This window comes from Rhincodon typus, chromosome 8 (assembly GCF_021869965.1).
Source record: "Rhincodon typus isolate 14 chromosome 8, sRhiTyp1.1, whole genome shotgun sequence".
In the NCBI taxonomy this organism is placed as follows: domain Eukaryota; kingdom Metazoa; phylum Chordata; class Chondrichthyes; order Orectolobiformes; family Rhincodontidae; genus Rhincodon; species Rhincodon typus.
Genome location: NC_063339.1, coordinates 62,605,562 through 62,623,253, shown reverse-complemented (window position 1 = coordinate 62,623,253; position 17,692 = coordinate 62,605,562). Strand labels below are relative to the sequence as shown.

The window sequence follows — 17,692 nt, the reverse complement described above, 5'->3', positions numbered from 1 at the left end:
ACATCATCTGCTAAACTTGAAAATGATGGTCTGTATGCCCAAGTCCAGGTCATTACTTTGGGCAGGGCAAGTGGGGAACCTTGCTGTTTCTTTTCTTCCAGTCAGAAGAGTAACAATTCATGATTACACTCTGCACCTGAGTAGTAACTACCCACTTAATCCCATAGGGTCCTCTGCGAGCTTTGTCACCAGGTCATGTCACCTCCTGCAACCAGCTGCCATAGCAATACCTGTCGCAGTCACAATTAATGCAAGCCTCAACTCTTGTTTGCTTCTTCTCCTTGAGTCTGTTGCTCAAATCAATCAATGGGCAGTTCATTCTTGCCTTAACTGAGTGACTAATGGCATGTTTTCCACTGCAAACATTTTCATCACTTCCCTCATATAAAATTAGGAAGCGGTGGTTTAGGATTGAATAAATTACAGGCTTTCTAAAGCAATTTTGGAACCCACATCGCCCTGTAGACTCCATCAGACAGTACAAGCCTTCGTCATTGCGAGGAATTCCATTGCTCTAATTGTACTTAATGTATGATGACCAGCAGTACACCATGCAATTCTGTGCCTGCTTTCCTGGCGGCTGCCTTGATATTTTTATCCTGCAGCAATCTACCATCTGCCCGCTGCACAACAAATTAGATGTTGGCTGCTGGGGGACTTAGGCTATCAGCCACTTAGCTGTTTCATTTCCATAAGATACAGCAACAGAATTAAGCCATTCAGCCCATCAATTCTGCTCCACTGGATGAGAGAGCGGGGCAAAAACCACTGGACCTCATCTTCAATGATCTACCTGTTTCAAAGGGATCTGTTCTTGACAGTATCAGTAGGAGTAACTGGCATACAGGCCTTGTGGAACTGAAATCCAGTCTTCGCATTAAGGGTACTCTCCAGCTAGTCCCGTGGCATGACACAATGTTAAATGGGATAGATTTCGCACAGATCCAGCAACTTGAAACTGGGCATCCATGAGTAGCTGCAGAATTGTACCCAACATCAATCTGTAACCTCATGGCCAGGTATGTCCTTGCCACAAGGATGCCTTGAAGATAAAATTATTAATTTTCTCTTTCCTGGCTGGACTTTTTAAAACCCAGGAAATTAAGCTTTCTGCTGGGTAAATCCTCTACGCCCGGAACACTCCAAATGTCTCTATTTAAAAGAGACTCTTAAATCAGACAGATTTCCTATGAAATGAAGTAGTTACTCAGGAAAAGATAGCCTATTAAATACATAGTACAACTCCTGACTGACAATTAAACTGACCCCATATTTAGCTCACACTCATACAACCAACTGCACTTCCCCCAGACCCCTTACAACTCCTAGACACTGACCTGACACATCCCAGGACCCAACCAGGCTCCGCCTACACCAGCCCAGAGCGAATCTCATCCTGCTGCCATGGGACCTGACCTTGACATTTCCCTAAATCTACTGCCGGACCCACATCCCCTACAGACACCCTTACCTCCAACCGCCGCCAGACACAAACAAACGAGAACCACACCTGACCCCCAGCCTGGCTAGACCCCACCCAGCCTGACCCCCTTGCCACTGGAGCTCCACCAACCTCCAACCTGAACAGAATCTGACCCATCTGGCTCCATACCTCCCACACTTCTGCCAGATCTGGCATAATTCCTCACCACTGCCACTAGGACAGACAAAATTCACCCGCCAGAGCCTTACTCAACGGGCATCCTAACCCTGGCACCCTACCACCTCCCTGGCTGATCCAATTCCCAGCTGGTATCCCGCTTACCTGGCACCTTACCCCCTCATATCTAGCAGCCTAACATCACACTTGCCCGACCTACTTCATGACTGTCAAAGTAGTTCTGTCAGGAACTAGTTTTCAGAAGATGGAAGCTAGCAGCTGTGGAAAGAGGGCATGGTTCACCTTCCCTGGCCACTGTGCACTGGGAAAGAATTGTCAGGCTGGAAACCCAACTCTGTATTTCTGTTGGACAGCTGAGTAGAATCTCCCTTCAGCAAAAATAAAAGGCCAAAAGTCGCAACCTGTATGAGATTGCCACTCCTCAAAGAAGCTAGCTCAGCATTTTTGAAGAAAGATTCCGCCAGACATACAAAGTACTGTAAATTCCACTATTTCACATCCCAACAACTGAGATCAAAACAGGCGATCAAACCCCTGGAGGCCATCTCACAGCACCCTGAAAACTTTCAAATGCTTCTGAAATGAATCAAAAGCTCACTAATCCGACTGAAGCAATAAATGCTGCAGACACGGACTAATAACATTTCCCTGGAATATACGAATGAGGAGACTGCTTAAAGGGCCTCACCAAAACAAGGAAGGATTAAGACAATGTTATATTTAGGACAACTTGAAAAACTCTCCTACCCTGTCTTTGGAAGTTGTAGTCCACCTCTGTAAAAGAAATGATCAGTCCTCAGAGAATGCTAACTACAAACCAAGATCTTTTATAACATGCAATCTGTTCCATACAACCTGCATCCAGGAAAGCAACTGAACAAGACTATTATTGATCTCACTGCATTGAGACCAGCGAAGGAGTCACGTAGCACGTACTCCTTTGGTTTAACTTATACCAACTGTAAATCCCTCGTTAGTCTGGCCTCTTACTATGTCAATTATGTTTGTGTGTATGTTTGTGGGCCCGGATGATTTGGGGCTGACCATACAAATTGTTTTGCGTTACTGAGACTTTCTTAGGTTGGGAAAAATAATTTTCAATAAACTTCTTGGTATTTCATTTAACCAAAGTAAATTTGTTTGAGTAAAATCTTTATGGCTTTAACTCATAAACAGTGATTATGTGGAGGTGCCAGTATTGGACTGGGTTGGAACAAGGTCAAAAAACCTGGTCCTGTGATTTTTGACCTCATAAATAGTGGATACATACAGAATTGGCAATCACCTAACCTCTAACTTGAAAAGCTAAAATCTCTTACAGTCAAATGAAGTGTGGTATAATTAGGGGATTAATTTCACCCTCCTCACCTGGCCATAATATTCTCCACTCTACTATTATCAATCTCTTTGTTGCAGATGTACTGGCCAAGACAGTATTGGTAGGAGTGACCGCTGCAAAGTCTATGTGGGGACAAAACAGCCAACTTCATATTGAGAATACTCTCCATCGTGGTGGGCTGCCACTATCACCTTGTTATATTTTGACAGATTTTGAACAGATCTAGCAGATCAGTCCTGAGGAAGGATCACTGGACCCAAAACGTTAACTCTGATATTTTCTTCTCAGGTGCTGCCAGACTTGCTGTTTTTGTTCCTGATTTACAGCATCCACAGTTCTTTTGGTTTTTATTTAGTATCCAATTCATCCCATAACCAATGGATCGAACCATGGAAAGCATCTTACCTGCATTTACCCTGTTTAGCCACTTGAGTAATTTGATCAATTAGTTTAGTAACTTACAGGTTTCAATGAGTTCACCTCTTGTTCTTCAAAACTCTAAACAGTACAGGCCCAGTTTGCCTAACCTCTATTCTCAGGACACCATCATGGGGACAAGTCCAGTGAACAAAGTTTTCGCAAAGATTTGTAGCTCAGGTTGTGGGTGAGGTTGTTGACTTGCTCGCTGAGCTGGCTTGTTTTCATTCAGACGTTTCGTCACCATACTAGGTGACATAATCAATGAGGCCTCCAATGAAGTGAAATTGTTCTATTCCACTTGGAATTTATACCGTCCGGTCCAATATGGTGAGTAGTGTCATTTCCGGTTTTGATCTGTATGGGTTTGTATATGGGTCCAATTCTACATGTTTGTTGATTGCATTATGAGTTGAGAACCATACCTGTAGGAATTTCCATACATATCTATGTTTGGGTTGGGCTGCTATGGTTTCTTTGTCTCAGTTAAACTGATGGCCTTCATCATCTGAGTGCAGAACTAACGTGGTTTACAAAATACCATGCAACGACTGCCACAAACATTACATTGGAAAGACAGGAAGGAAACTAGCCATTAGAATACATGATCATCAGCTAGCAGCAAAATGGCACGGCGAACTCTCCTTAATATAGTTACACTCAGACAATGAAGGCCATCAGTTTAACTGGGACAAGGTAACCATAGTAGCCCAAGCCAAACATGGATATGCATGGGAATTCCTAGAGGCACGGTCCTCCACCCATAATGCAATCAATAAGCATATAGAATTGGACCCCATATATACAAACCCATATAAAATCAAAACTAGAAAACGACAGTACTCACCAAAACGGGGACAGTATAAATTCCAAGCGGAGTAGAATAACATCGCTTCATTGGAGGCCTCACTGATGATGTCACCGAACATGGTGACGAAACGTCTGAACAAAAACAAGCCAGCTCGGTGAGCAAGTCAACAACCTCAAGTCCAGTGAACCTTCGTTACCCTACACTGGCAATAATATCTTTGCTGAGATAAGGAGACCAAAACTACACAGTATTCCACGTGTGATCGAACCAAGCTCCTCTACAATTGAAGACATCACTACTCCTGTACTCAAATCCTTCTGCAATAAAAACTAACATTCCATTTGTCTTCCTATTAGCTTGTCAGACCTGCATGTTAGCCTTCAGTGACTTGTTAACAAGGACATAGAGGTCCGTTATGACGTCTAAATCTTCTAACTTCTCACCATTTAAGAAATACTCTGTTTCTGCTACCAAAATGGGTAACCTCAAATATTTCCAAATTATTTTCCATTTGCCCTGATCTTGCCCAATCACTAAGCCTGTCTGAATCCTCTTAAACTCTTGACAATCTCCTCATAACACCCATTCCTGCTTAGCTTTATGTCATCTGCAAATATTGAAATATTACTTTTGTCTGCACATCCACATCATCAATGGACATGGTGAACAGTTGGAGCCAAAGAATCCTTGCAGTCTCCCCCATTCAAAAATGTCCCATTTATTTCGACTGTTTTCTGTCTGTTAGCCAATCCTTTATCTGTGCCAATACATTACCTCATATATCATGTGTTTTTACTTTACTAACCAAACCCCTGTGGGGGACCTTATCAAAAGCCTTCTGGCATCCTTCAACTCCACTTCATCAGTTTTGTTAGTAACATCCTCAAAAATGCAAACATGACTTTTTATTCAAAAATTCATGCTGACTATCCCTAATCAGATCATTTTTATCCAAGTGTCAACTTATCATGTCCTTTATGACTTGTTTTAGCATTTTCCCTATTACTGACGTAAGGCTAACAGCTCTGTCGTACCTGGTTTTCTTTCCTGTTCCTTTCTTAAATGTGGGATAACATTTGCAAGCTTCCTTATGCAGGAGTTATTCCAAAATCTTTAGAATTTTGGAAGACAATTATCATTGCATCAACGATCTCTTTAAAAACCTCCTACAACACTCTGGGATGTGGACTATCAGATCCCTGGGATGTATCAACATTCCAGACTTAGATTTAGGTTTAGGTTTTATTGTCACATATACTCAATTATGGGGTTCAAGAGTATAGTGAAAAGTGCGCAATGTCGCCACATGGCACCATCTTAGATATGAAGTAGTTAGGTACAATACCTTTGTTGCAGAAATATAAAAATAAAGAAATAAGTTAAAAAGTTCAGCACTACAGTCTTCTTAGTACAGAAATGGAAAATTAAAAAAATAAAAAGTTAAAAAGTCAAACATTACCGTCGTTTCTTAAGCTATGAACCTACAGATGCTCCAAGCTAGGCTCTCCACAAAAGGTCTCACTCTCCCCTGCAGTGGGCATGCTTTCCCATACTGGGCTAAGACCCGCTTGTGTTTGCCAGCTGCCCTCGTCACTGACTGCCGCTGCCACCATCCTTTGCCGCCAGCTACAGCTGCTGCCATCTGGGCCCCCACTGGGCCAGGCAGTGCCACGCTCTGTTACTGCATTAGCCACCTCACTGCAAAGTCCTATTCCTGCACTGCTCCAGACATCAATGAAGCCGTGAGACTGCCAACCATGACCAGCTGCCTCCATGACCAAGCTCCAAAGACCAAAGAACCAAAAGAAAGAGAATGAGAGAAAAGAAGAAAGAAAAGCAGTCAGAGCAGATGAGCTCTGGTGAGGAGACCTACTTCGCTGCCATCTTGGAATTTCTGCCCCAGCACACTCTTCTTACTAATATTAAGTACATAAACTGCTCTTTCTCCATTACCACTTGGATCTCTAATTCCGGGAGCTTTTTATATCTTTCTCAGTGAAAACATACAGAGTAATCATTTAGCTTCTCTGCCATTTCTTTGTTCCACTTTATAAATTCTTCTAACTTTACTTTTAATGGACTAACAATTGTCTGAGCAAAACATTTCCTTTTTGCGTACCTGTAGAAACTTTTACAGTCCATATTTATGTTTTGTTTTGCAAAACTGCATTCATATTCTATTCTTCCTTTCTTCAACAGTTTATTAGTCCTGCTTTCTAGTCTAAAAACTTCTCAATCATCAGATTTTTTTTTTACAATTTCTGGCTACTTTATAAGATCTTTCTTTTAATGTTGTGCAATCCTTAACTTCCTTCCTCAGCCATTTTTCCTTTTACTGAACTGTAGTCCTTTATGACTCTATTGGAAAATGGGATTACAATAGTTAGGTGGTTGTTTTGACTGGTGCAGACTCAATGGGCTGAAGGGACTTTTTTTGTGCTCTAGACCTCTATGACGCTAATATTTTTTTTGAGATTTTGCACTTTGATTGAATGTATTATTGCTGTAAGCCATGCAATTGTTCTTTAAAGACTGTCATTGCCTGTATACCTATACAATTCCTTTTAATTTTTTTTTCTCAATCCAGCTCAGCCAACTGTGCCAGATGCTTTCATAATTTCTCTTATTCAAGTCTAACAGCCTTGCTTCAGCTTGAACAATCTCACTTTCAATGTAACATAAAATGTTACCATATTATGGTCATCCATCCTGAAAGGTTCTTTTAGAGCAAGATTATTAATTGGTACCTTTTTATTACATAATACTAGATCCAAAATAGCATGTCTTCTAGTTGACTCCTCAACATACCGCTGTAGAAAACTATGCTAAAGACACTTCACAAAATGGTTTTCTGTTGTTTTGTGCTCAATTGATTTATCCAATCTACATATAGATTGAAATCACCCATATTTACCACCCTGTACATGCTACATGCTTCTCTTTGAAATTATATGGTGCCCCACTGCCATTTGTTTGCCTAAAATAATTCCAACTAATGTTTACTGCTTCTTAGTTCCACTCAAATGGATTCTGCACATTATTCTTCTGACCTGAAATCATCCCTTACTAATGTACTGACACCATCCAGCGCAAAGCAGCTTTCGTGGCTGACACCCAATCTACCACATTCGACACTCACTCACTTTACCATGGAAACACTGTGGCAGTGGAGAATAGCATCTACAAGATGCAGTATGGTAATTCATCAAGATTCTGTCAACGGGACATTCCAAACATGACCTTTATCACCTAAAAGGAGACAAAAACAGATGCATGGGAACACTACCTCCTGAATTTCCAAATCACATACTGTCCTGACTTGGTATCATAACATCGTACCTTAACTGTTGCTAGGTCAAAATCCTAGAACTCCCTTCTTAACAGCTCTGCAAGCCAATAATTGCAGTGGTTCAAGAGAGTCCCTCATCACCAATGAGGGGCTTTTCCTGAGGTTTTCATCATCACAGATGCCAGTCTTCAGCCAATTTCAGGGTTTAATCCATGTGACATCAAGAAGCAGACACTCCTCACAGTCATCAGCAAGTAATGGAAAGGGTTGTCCTACAGGTTATCAAGCAGCACTTGATCATGAATAACCTAGTCACTGATGCTCAGTTTGCGTTTCACCAGGATCACTGAACTCATGATTTCATTAAACCCTTGACATAACAGTTGAATTCCAGAGATGAGGTGAGAATGATGTCCTTAATATCAAGACAACATTTGATGAAGTATGGAATCTAGAAACCATAGCAAAACTGGAGTCAATAGGAATCAGGTGGAAAATGCTCCACTTACTGGACTCTTACCAAGCACATAGGAAGATGGTTATAGTTATTGCAGGTCAATCATCTCAGCTCCAGGACATCTCTGCAGAAGTTCTTCAGAGTTGTGTTCTTGGCCCAACCATCTTCAGCTGCTTTATCAATGCCCTTCCCTCTATCATAAGGTCAGAAGTGGGGATATTGGCTGATGATTACACAATTTTCAGCACCATTTGCAATTCCTCAGATGCTGAAGTAATCTGTTCCACATGCATCAAAATGTGGATCATACCCAGGCTTGGGCTGATAAGTGGCAAGTTAACATTTGCAGGCAATGACTATTCCAAACAAGAGAGAATTTAACCATTGCTCCTTGACATTCAATGACATTATCATCATTATATGTCCACTTTCAACATCTTGGAGATTAGCATTGATCAGAAACTGTACTGGACCAGCACATAAATACATTGGCTGTAAGAGGAGATCAGGGGCGAGAACATATGTGAAAAATAACTCACCTCCTTCCTGCTCAATGCCTGTTCACTATCTATAAGGCAAAATTCAGGTGTTCAATGCAATACCCTCCAGCAACAAAATTCAAGAAGTTGAACACAATCCTAGACAATGCAGCCCACTTGATTGGCACCCCAACAAGTAATTTAAACATTCACTCCTTCTACCACCAACGCACAGTTGCAATGATGTAATCTACTATGAGCAACAAGATCTACTTAAATTTTTGGCAGCTTCTTCCAAGTCGTGACCTCAACCACTAAGAAGATAAAAGCTAACAGACTCATGGAAACACCACTACCTGAAAATTCTTCTCTAAGCCAGACACCAGCCTGACTTGGAACTGTATTGCTGTTTCTTCACTCACTAGGTCACATTCCTGGAACTCTAACAGGTACTCGCTGCAGCATGGTTGTTGCAAGGCAAATTGCAGCAACATTGTCGCTGGGGCCATCTGTCATTGTGAGATTTCAGAGGCAGCAAGGATCGCAATATTGTCTCATCCTGAGAGATGGCAACATGTTGCCTTCCCACTGCAGCTACTTCCATCACTAGATTGAAATCCATTAATCTGGAGGAGCACATACTCTAGAAGTATGATCCAAATGAAATCCTTATCCATTTGCATTTCTAGTCTGTCCCAGGCTGAGGGAAATTATTGAGCTCACATGACACAGAATGATGCCATTACTGGTGATAGAAGCTTCTGCAGGTGGACCAAGCGGTACCATTCATTGAGGTGACTACATAATCCATAGTTGCTTTTAGAGTTTTGATATTGCTCATCAGAACTCTGCAGAAGTTGCAGTAGCTTTCCTCTAGCAAATAACGTGGTTGTAAGCTTCTCTGCCAGTGCACAGACCAAATTTTCTAATGCACATAATGTGCATCCTTATAAAGGCTCCTAAAGTCAGTTTTCTATTCTCTTTAGCAAAATTAGACCATGAGGTTGTCCTCCACTGAATTATTTCCAGGGTTGGCCTCTTTATTTGCACTTGTTCCTCTCAATCAGGCTCAATGTACTGCACAGTGTTACACCATTAGTTATATGCAAACATATGAACTAGGCCATTCAGCCCCTCAAGCCTGCTCTACCATTCAATAAGATCTTGGCTGATCTGATTGTGGTCTCAACTGTACTCTTCTATCCGTATGCCCTTTGAAAAGTGAGTCAATCAAGAATCTAAAATAAAAGCATAATTTATCAGCTGCTGGAGATCTAAATAAGAACAGAAACTGCTGGAAAAACTTAGCAGATTTGGTAACATCTGTGGAGAAAGAATAGAGTTAATGTTTTGAGTCAAATATGATTTCTTCCAACTCAGCCTTAAAGAATCAAATGAGGAAATTATCACAAACTGGCAGTTTCTACTCTTATAAACTTTAAATTAACAAAAATGAGCTGACTGTTTCTATACTGATTCTCAAAAAGGTGAGAACAAGTGACGATGTACTTTCAGGAACATTCTTCCCTCCAGCCCGTGATTTTTCAAGTTCCAAAGTATCTGTTAGATAAGGGTTAGCATGTAGACGTAAGGCAGTTGTAGATGAGAGACAGTGTGATCCACCATGATGCTACCATACTTTGTGTCTCTGTGTGCAAGGGGTAATTAGAAAGAGGAAAGAATGGCACTTGCCTAAAACAATTTGACCTCCGACCTCCAAGACTTAACAATATGAAAATAGCAGTTCATACAGAAAATTGACCTAGCAGGTCAAATTGTGCCGATACTAAGTGCATTCATCGTTATATGTTCTAGATCTTTGTAGATATTTTCTAATCAATCTGTTCAGAGATGTTATGACACATGTCGGGAGCTGCTGGGACTTGAACCCAGAACTGCCTGGTTCCAGCTGGCCTACTGGAGTTCCTCTAAACCAAGTTTTGTGCAATTGATGTAGCAAGTGCTATTTATATGGATTTATATAATGTGTTACTGTTACTGAAGACAAGTCAATTAGCATATTTAAAGAATTAACACGCGAAGACAAAAAGAAGTCTAAGGGAAAAGAGCATTGGAACAAGGTAATCATATCTACCGTGAACAGAGGCACCTTGAACCAAATGGCCTCTTTCTGCAAAGTTTCTATCATTTTAAATATCCTTACTATAAACTGACCAAATTCACTTAATTTCATTCTTCGCCATTCCTCTTTCTTTTTCTCTATCCTTAAACTGAATTGGTTAAAGAGGTAGACTGTTGTCCCTGGTGTTCCGGAAGGCACAGATGCCTCATTGACGCCACCGCCACCGCCACTCTCACTTCCAGCAAAATGCAGCGTTAAGAAAATTTGAATTGCAGAGTGAGGAAGTTAATCCCAAGTAAACTAATCCCAAGTAAACAGCAAATGCTGGGTCGATGAAGCGAGATGATCTTCGCACTCATTACAATCCGTTTTCCTGTAAAAATGTAGGGCATATTGATTCGATTTTCACCCATTTCAGTAACAAACAAACTCTTCCAGTTCATATCTGCTCAGCTTTGTCAGTCACTTCAGACAAATACTTGATATTTGTTTCCATTTAAAAGATGACAGTGAAGTTGAATTATATAACATTAAACTCGTGTGATTCACATGTACGTTTTCGAATGTATGCTGTAGTGTTTTGGAAAAGAAGGCATCACTGTGGGCCCTAGCTCCAATTTGCATTACTGTATTCATTAAGGAAATGTTGCCTTTGTTGGCTGGGCCAGCATTTGTTTATTTGAGCTTAGCTGCCCTTGGGAAGGTGGCGGCGAGCGTAATATAGAACATACACTATCCCACTGAACATACTTTGGAAGTTACATTACTATTAGCAATTAGTTTTCGAAATATTAAAAAATATATAATATATGTAATTAGAAATATGATTATATATCCTGCCATAACTAATCCTAAGTTCTATAATCGATATTGATCAATGTAAAAAGCTGCCCCCAGGATGCGCTACATAAAATGAACTGGGAGATTTACACTGCACACACACATGTGCCGTGTATTAATAAAAGGAGCCAGCAGAGGTGTGTTTTTTCCGCTCACAGATTGTCATCGTTTTCCCCTCCTCTTTCCCATTCTATAAATAACCCGTCAGATTAACTCACGACCGCTGAATCCCTTCCAAGGACCGTCACGCTAAGTTCCAGCCCCCAGTGCTAACATGATACGTCGGATGCCACCAGGAAGGGTGATCTGTTTGGCTGAGCTCGCTGTCACTCTCTCGCCTCCCGGTCCAGCTGCTGCCGATGTGAGAAGCGAGGGGAGAAAATCCTGTTGACGAGGTAGCAACATCTCTACCCAGCCAAGTTAAGCCTCTACGGCTAGACGCATCTTTCTCATTACACCAGGTAAACTGTTTAAAAATTATAACCATTCACTTTAAAGACACGTTATAAACAGGTGGATTGCGTAACGCAGAGAGAAAATAAACTAATGAAGTTCATTTTGATAGAATATTGTCGCAGATAATCTGGGTTAACCCTTTCATATACTTTGCTCAACAGTGCAAATCATATTTTTGTCCATTTCTTTTAAACAATGAGTTAACAGATGAACTTCAGGGATAAGTATTACATTTTAACTTGCGTCTCCTTTGTTACTGTTGAGAAAGCTTGGCTCTGTTAACACATTTTTTGATAAAATGCTTACTTGACTCAAGATGTGGCTGTTCTCTAAAAGTTTTATTTCAGCTATAATTTGAGCTTTGAAATATAAAAATGGTATATTACTTGTTTCTCGGGTTGATGCATTTTTTTTTCAATAAATGAAACAAATGTGGGCCAACAAGTTGTAGAAATATTCCTGTTACCCTAATACCAAGTCTGAAATAATGGTTTGTATCCATCGAAGTACTGTCACTGAATTTGGGTTGGGCACGGAGTCAAAAATGTTTGACTCAGATATTTACTAAATATTAACAGAGAACTTGACAGGGTAGATGCTGAAAGGATTCTTGTAGTGAAGTCTGGAATGAGGGAACACAATTTAAAAATACAGGATCTACCATTTAAAATGAAGATGGAAAGAATATTTTGTTTTGTTGGAGTTGTGGGTCTATGAAACCCCTTTCCTGCGAGAGTAGTGGAGGAAGAGTCTTTAAATGTTTTTTTTAAGGCAGAGGTAGATATGTTCTTGATTGAGAAGGGAATTAAAAAACACAGGGAGTAGGCAGAAAGTAGAGTTGAGGCCATAATCAGATCAGCCAGGACCTTATCAAAAAGCAGAACAGATTCACGGGGCTGAATGACTTATTGCTGCTCCCAGTTTGTTTACTTACATGGACATGTCTTTAACACATTAATGGTTCCTATATGGACAGAAATTTGCATGTGAAAGTCTAAATAACAAAGTTAATTGAAATTAAAACAGAAATTGCTGAAAAAAGCTCAGCTCAGAACGCACTCCAGGTTTGAGGAAGGGTCACTGGAACTGAAATGTTAACTCTGATTTCTCTTCACGGATGCGGCCAGATCTGCAGAGCTTTTCCAGCAATTTCTGTTTTTGTTTCTGATTCACAGCATCTGCAGTTTTTTCAGTTTTGATCAGAAATTATTTAGACTTTGAGTATGTGTTGGCTGATCATTTAACTATTTTAACTAGCAAATATTTTCACTTTACACATATACAGTTAATGGACCACATTTTGCTGGAGCAGGAACTGCCTGTTATGCTATCCCACCTTAGTTACATTTTACAGGTTTCGGTTTTATAATTTATGTTCCCATGTAATTTTCTGGAAGAGAGAGCAGCTAACAGCACTGTGAGGGCAACCAGACAACTGGGGCTTTGGTAAACAACTGGATAAATAATCTGTCTTTTAGTCAATGTGATTACAAGATTTAGAAATAAACACAGGAAGATCAGAGAAGGGAGGTACATTACAGACTGAGAACAACTACGCTCCCCCATCACACCACATCCAACCCTCCCCTCACATGCTATCATCTTCCCCCCTCCTCTCCTTCAGACTTCTCGAGAGCCCCAAAACCACACTCATGAACTTTGCTGCATATTCACCATTTCCCCTGACCTCAAACTGAGGCTGAACAGTCTGTCCTCAGTAATGGGGTCATGTTCATGCCCCTCCTCAATGAGTTTCATGCCCGCCATGACCTGGAACTCTTCTTCCGCTACCTCTGCCTTCATGCCTTCTTCTTCAGTAAAGACTCCCAACCACCTTCCGGGGACTCCTTCTCCCGCCTCCAATCTTCCTCCTCCTTTTGGACACCCCCTGCCCTAGACCTCTTCATTGCTAACTGCCAACGCAACTTTAACTGCCACAATTTCTCCACACCCCCTCACTCACTCCAACATCTCCCCTTCCGAACATGCGGCGCTGTACTCATTCTGCACCAATCCCCAATTCACTATCAACTCGCTGACAAAGGTGGGGCGATGGTAGTCTGGAAGACGGACCAATAAGTCACAGAGGCCGAATGCCAACTCTGACACAACGTCCTACAACCCCCTTGACCGTGACCCCACCATAGCCCATCAAGCCACCGTTCATGTCCTCATCGCTTCTGGTTACCTGCCCTCCACCGCCTCCAACCTTATAGTCCCCCAGCCCCGCACTGCCTGGTTCTACCTGCTCGCCAAGATCCACAAGCCCAACTACCCTGGCTGACCCATCATCTCTGCATGCTCCTGCTCCACCGAACTCATCGCTTCCTACTTCGACTCCATTCTCTCCCCCTTGGTCCAGGCAGTTCCCACCTACATCCAGGACGCCCTCCACCTCATTGGTAATTTCAAGCTCCCTGGTCCCCAATGCTTTATTATTACTATGGACATTCAATCCCTGTGTACAGCCATAACCCACAAGGATGGCCTACAGGCCCTCAGACTTTTACTCTCCAACAGACCCATCCAGTCACCCACTCCTCGTCTGCCTTGCTGAACTAGTCCTCACCCTTGATAACTTTTCCTCCAATTCTTCACACTTTCTCCAAATCCAGGGGGTTGCCATGGGCACTCGCATGGGCCCCAGCTACGCCTGCCTGTTTGTCAGTTATGTCGAACAGTCCCTCTTCAGCACATACAGTGGTGCTGTTCCCCAACACTCCTGCCATTACACCGATGACTGCATCGGTGCTGCATCCTGCACGCAGGGTGAGCTGGAGCAGTTCATCGAATTTGCTAACAACTTCCACCCCACCCTCACATTAACTTGGTCCATCTCAGACACCTCCCTCCCCTTTCTTGACATCTCTGTTTCCAGACCGACATTTACAGACCAACCCACAGACTCCCATAGCTACCTAGACTACAGCTCCTCCGACTCTGTATCCTGAAAAGACTCCATCCTGTTTTCCCAGTTCCTCTGTCTCCACCCCATCTGCTCTGACGAGGAGATGTTCCACTCCCAATCATCCTGGATGTCTGCCTTTTTCAAACAACGTTCTTTTCACCCCTCTGTCATCCAGACAGCCCTCCACCATGCCTCCTCCATTCCCTGCTCCACAGCTCTTAACTACCCCCCCTCCAAACGTAATAAAGATAGGGTTGCCCTTGTCTTCACTTTCCATCCCACCAGCCTCCGCATCCAACGTATTATCCTCAAACACCTCTGCCAACTCCAATCAGATTCCACGACCCGGAACATCTTCCACTCCCCACCCATCTCTGCCTTCTGCAAGGACCATTCTCTTTTCCACTCATCAATTCGCACCACACTCCCCACCAACCACTCCAAACACCGCCCCCCCCCCCCCCGCCCCTCCAGTACCTTCCCCTGTAACCATAGAAGATGCACACCACCTCCCTCCCCTCCATCCAGGGCCCTAAACAGTCCTTCCAGGTGAGACAGAATTTCACCTGTATCTCCTCCAACCTAGTCTATTGCATCCAGTGCTCCCAATGTGGTCTTTTCTACATCGGTGAGACCAAACATAGATTAGGTGACCATTTTGCCAAGCATCTTCGCCTGGCCTGTAATGGCCAGCTTAACCTCCCGGTCAGCACCAATTTCACCTCCCTGTCCCTCCATCCCCATCCACATGTCCATCCTTGGCCTCCTCCATTGTCGCAGCGATTCAGAACACAAATTTGAGGAAGAACACCTTATCTTCCACCTGGGCACCCTACAGTCCACAGGACTTAACACTGAGTTCTCTAATTTCAAATGATCTTCCCACCCATCCCCCAGCTCCCCTTCTAACCCCACCTCCTCCCTTCCATTCCACCTTCTGACCCTCCCTTCTAGCCACTGACCGGATTCATCCCTGCCATCAACCAATCAGGTCATACCTCTATCAGTGTCCACCTATCACCACCATTCTGCCTCCACACCCCCTCCCCGCCCCTTTACTTGCAGCTCTCCCTACACCCACATCCAGTCCTAAAGAAGGGTAACACCCAAAATGTTGACTGCTCCTTTCCTTCAGATGCTGTCTGGCCTGCTGTGTTCCTCCACCCACTTGTTTGTCTACCTTGGATTCCAGCATTGTCTCTAACTTATTTTTATAGTTCCTTTTCATGTAATAAAACATTCCAACATCTTTGAGGCAGAACAGTAGCAGAGGAGGAACGAAAATGAAAAAAAAATGCAACGTCCTGGAACTTTTTCCGAGCTACCATCAGTTATGAAGAAGTGTGATTCCTCTCCACAAAGTTTTTCCAGCAATTTCTGTTTTTTTTTCTGATTTCTGGCATTTGCAGTTTTTTGGTTACCCATGGGGGTAGGGTGGGAGACCCTTACTCAGAACCCAACCAAAGGATCCAACATCAGGAAGGGGGAGAAGCTGCTAGGAGTTCCTTGCCTGCCCTTGCTGCTGATCCCATCTCCATCTTGCCATCAGTCACCTGAGCTTGGCTGATCCTAGGCCTCCAATGGATGTCAAACCATTCAGCCATGACTGTCTCCCCAGCTCCTGATTGGCCAGCAGCTCTCAGCATCTCCCATTCTGATATTTGATTGGATCCCTGGAGAAAGTGTGCCACTGCCTCACTTTGTGCCTGATTGATACTCTTGCCTGCTGTTCAGGTGGTGGTCAAGATCTCTATTACCTCCATTAAACACTACCCAAGGAGATAAGAGGTCACTGTTTTGTGGACTGTGTTAAAGAACGAAAGTGAGGTGCAGCGATGTAAGGTATTCCAGAGCTTAGAACTCGGGCTAAAAGCCCAGGACTCTGTCAAATTAAAAGTGGGGAACAAGACAGAAGAAAGGTTAAGAAACAAAATTAAATATGTTAAATTGAGTTGTAAGTTAATAACAGCAAATCCAGAGACTCGTATCAGCAAAATGCAGCCCTTTTGTGGTAATATTGCAATAGTAGATTTTCTTCTTTAATTATATTGGAGAAATGACATACATTAATTGTTAATACATTTCAGTACACTTAGTAACCTGATAATGTGTCTCTTGGCAAGCATGCAATAGCTTTGAGGTGAACATTTTAGTACCTTACTCAATATCTAGACATCTAAAACGCTTTACACTCAAAGAAATAGTTTGAGTGAAGCGACAGTAGTTAATTAAGAAACTCATCAGCTAATTTCTGCACAAGAAGGTCTTCAAAATGAAATGAATGAACAGATCATAGGTCATAGAGATTCATACAGCACGAAAACACATCTTTCAGTCCAGCTTGTCCATACCAGCCAGGTTTCCCCAAACTAAATTAGTCCTTTTGCCTGCATATGATCCATATCCCTCTAAACCTTTCCTCTTCATGTACTGGTCCAATGCCTTTTAAATGTTGTAACTGTCCTGCATCTACAACTTCTTTGGGCAATTCATTCCACATACAAACCAGCCTCTGTGTGAAACATTACCCCTCAGGTCCCTTTTAAATCTTCCTCCTCAAACCTTAAAATTATGCCCTCTAGTCTTGAACTCCCCTACCTTAAGGAGAAGACCTTTACTATTCACCTTATTTATGCTCCTCATGTTTTTATAAACTGCTACAAGGTCACCCCTTAGGCTCCTGTGCTCCAATGAAAAAGGTCCCAGCCTATCCAACCTCTCCTTTTAAGTCTAACTCTCCAGTCCCATTAACATCCTTGTTAATCTTTTCTGCACACTTTCTAATTTAATAATATCTTTCCTATAACAGGACGGCCAGTCTCAGAACCATTATTTTTGTTCAATAGCTGCAAGTGGAGTGAAACAACAGCAAAAATCCAAGTAAAATATTGAAAAATTTAGCACATGTATTTAAAGTCAAATCATTGTATCCATGGATATAAGTTTCTGGTGAACTGAATTGAAGGTCTGAGGCAATCATCAACTGAGAATA

General features: G+C 42.3%; 2 protein-coding genes across 2 annotated transcripts in view; one reads left to right on the top strand and one right to left on the bottom strand.

The window, feature by feature from the left end:
* The window catches only part of ryr3 (ryanodine receptor 3), a 363,324-nt gene extending 357,494 nt beyond the window's left edge, over window positions 1-5,830 (bottom strand). The window contains exon 1 of the mRNA XM_048600437.1: window positions 5,711-5,830. Coding sequence (XP_048456394.1) covers window positions 5,711-5,830 — 120 coding nt within the window. The remainder of the gene's footprint in view (window positions 1-5,710) is intronic.
* A 5,754-nt stretch (window positions 5,831-11,584) lies between these two features.
* LOC109911862 (formin-like) overlaps window positions 11,585-17,692 on the top strand; it is a 368,530-nt gene continuing 362,422 nt past the window's right edge. The window contains exon 1 of the mRNA XM_048600301.1: window positions 11,585-11,797. The gene's annotated coding sequence lies outside the window, so the exon portion shown is untranslated. The remainder of the gene's footprint in view (window positions 11,798-17,692) is intronic.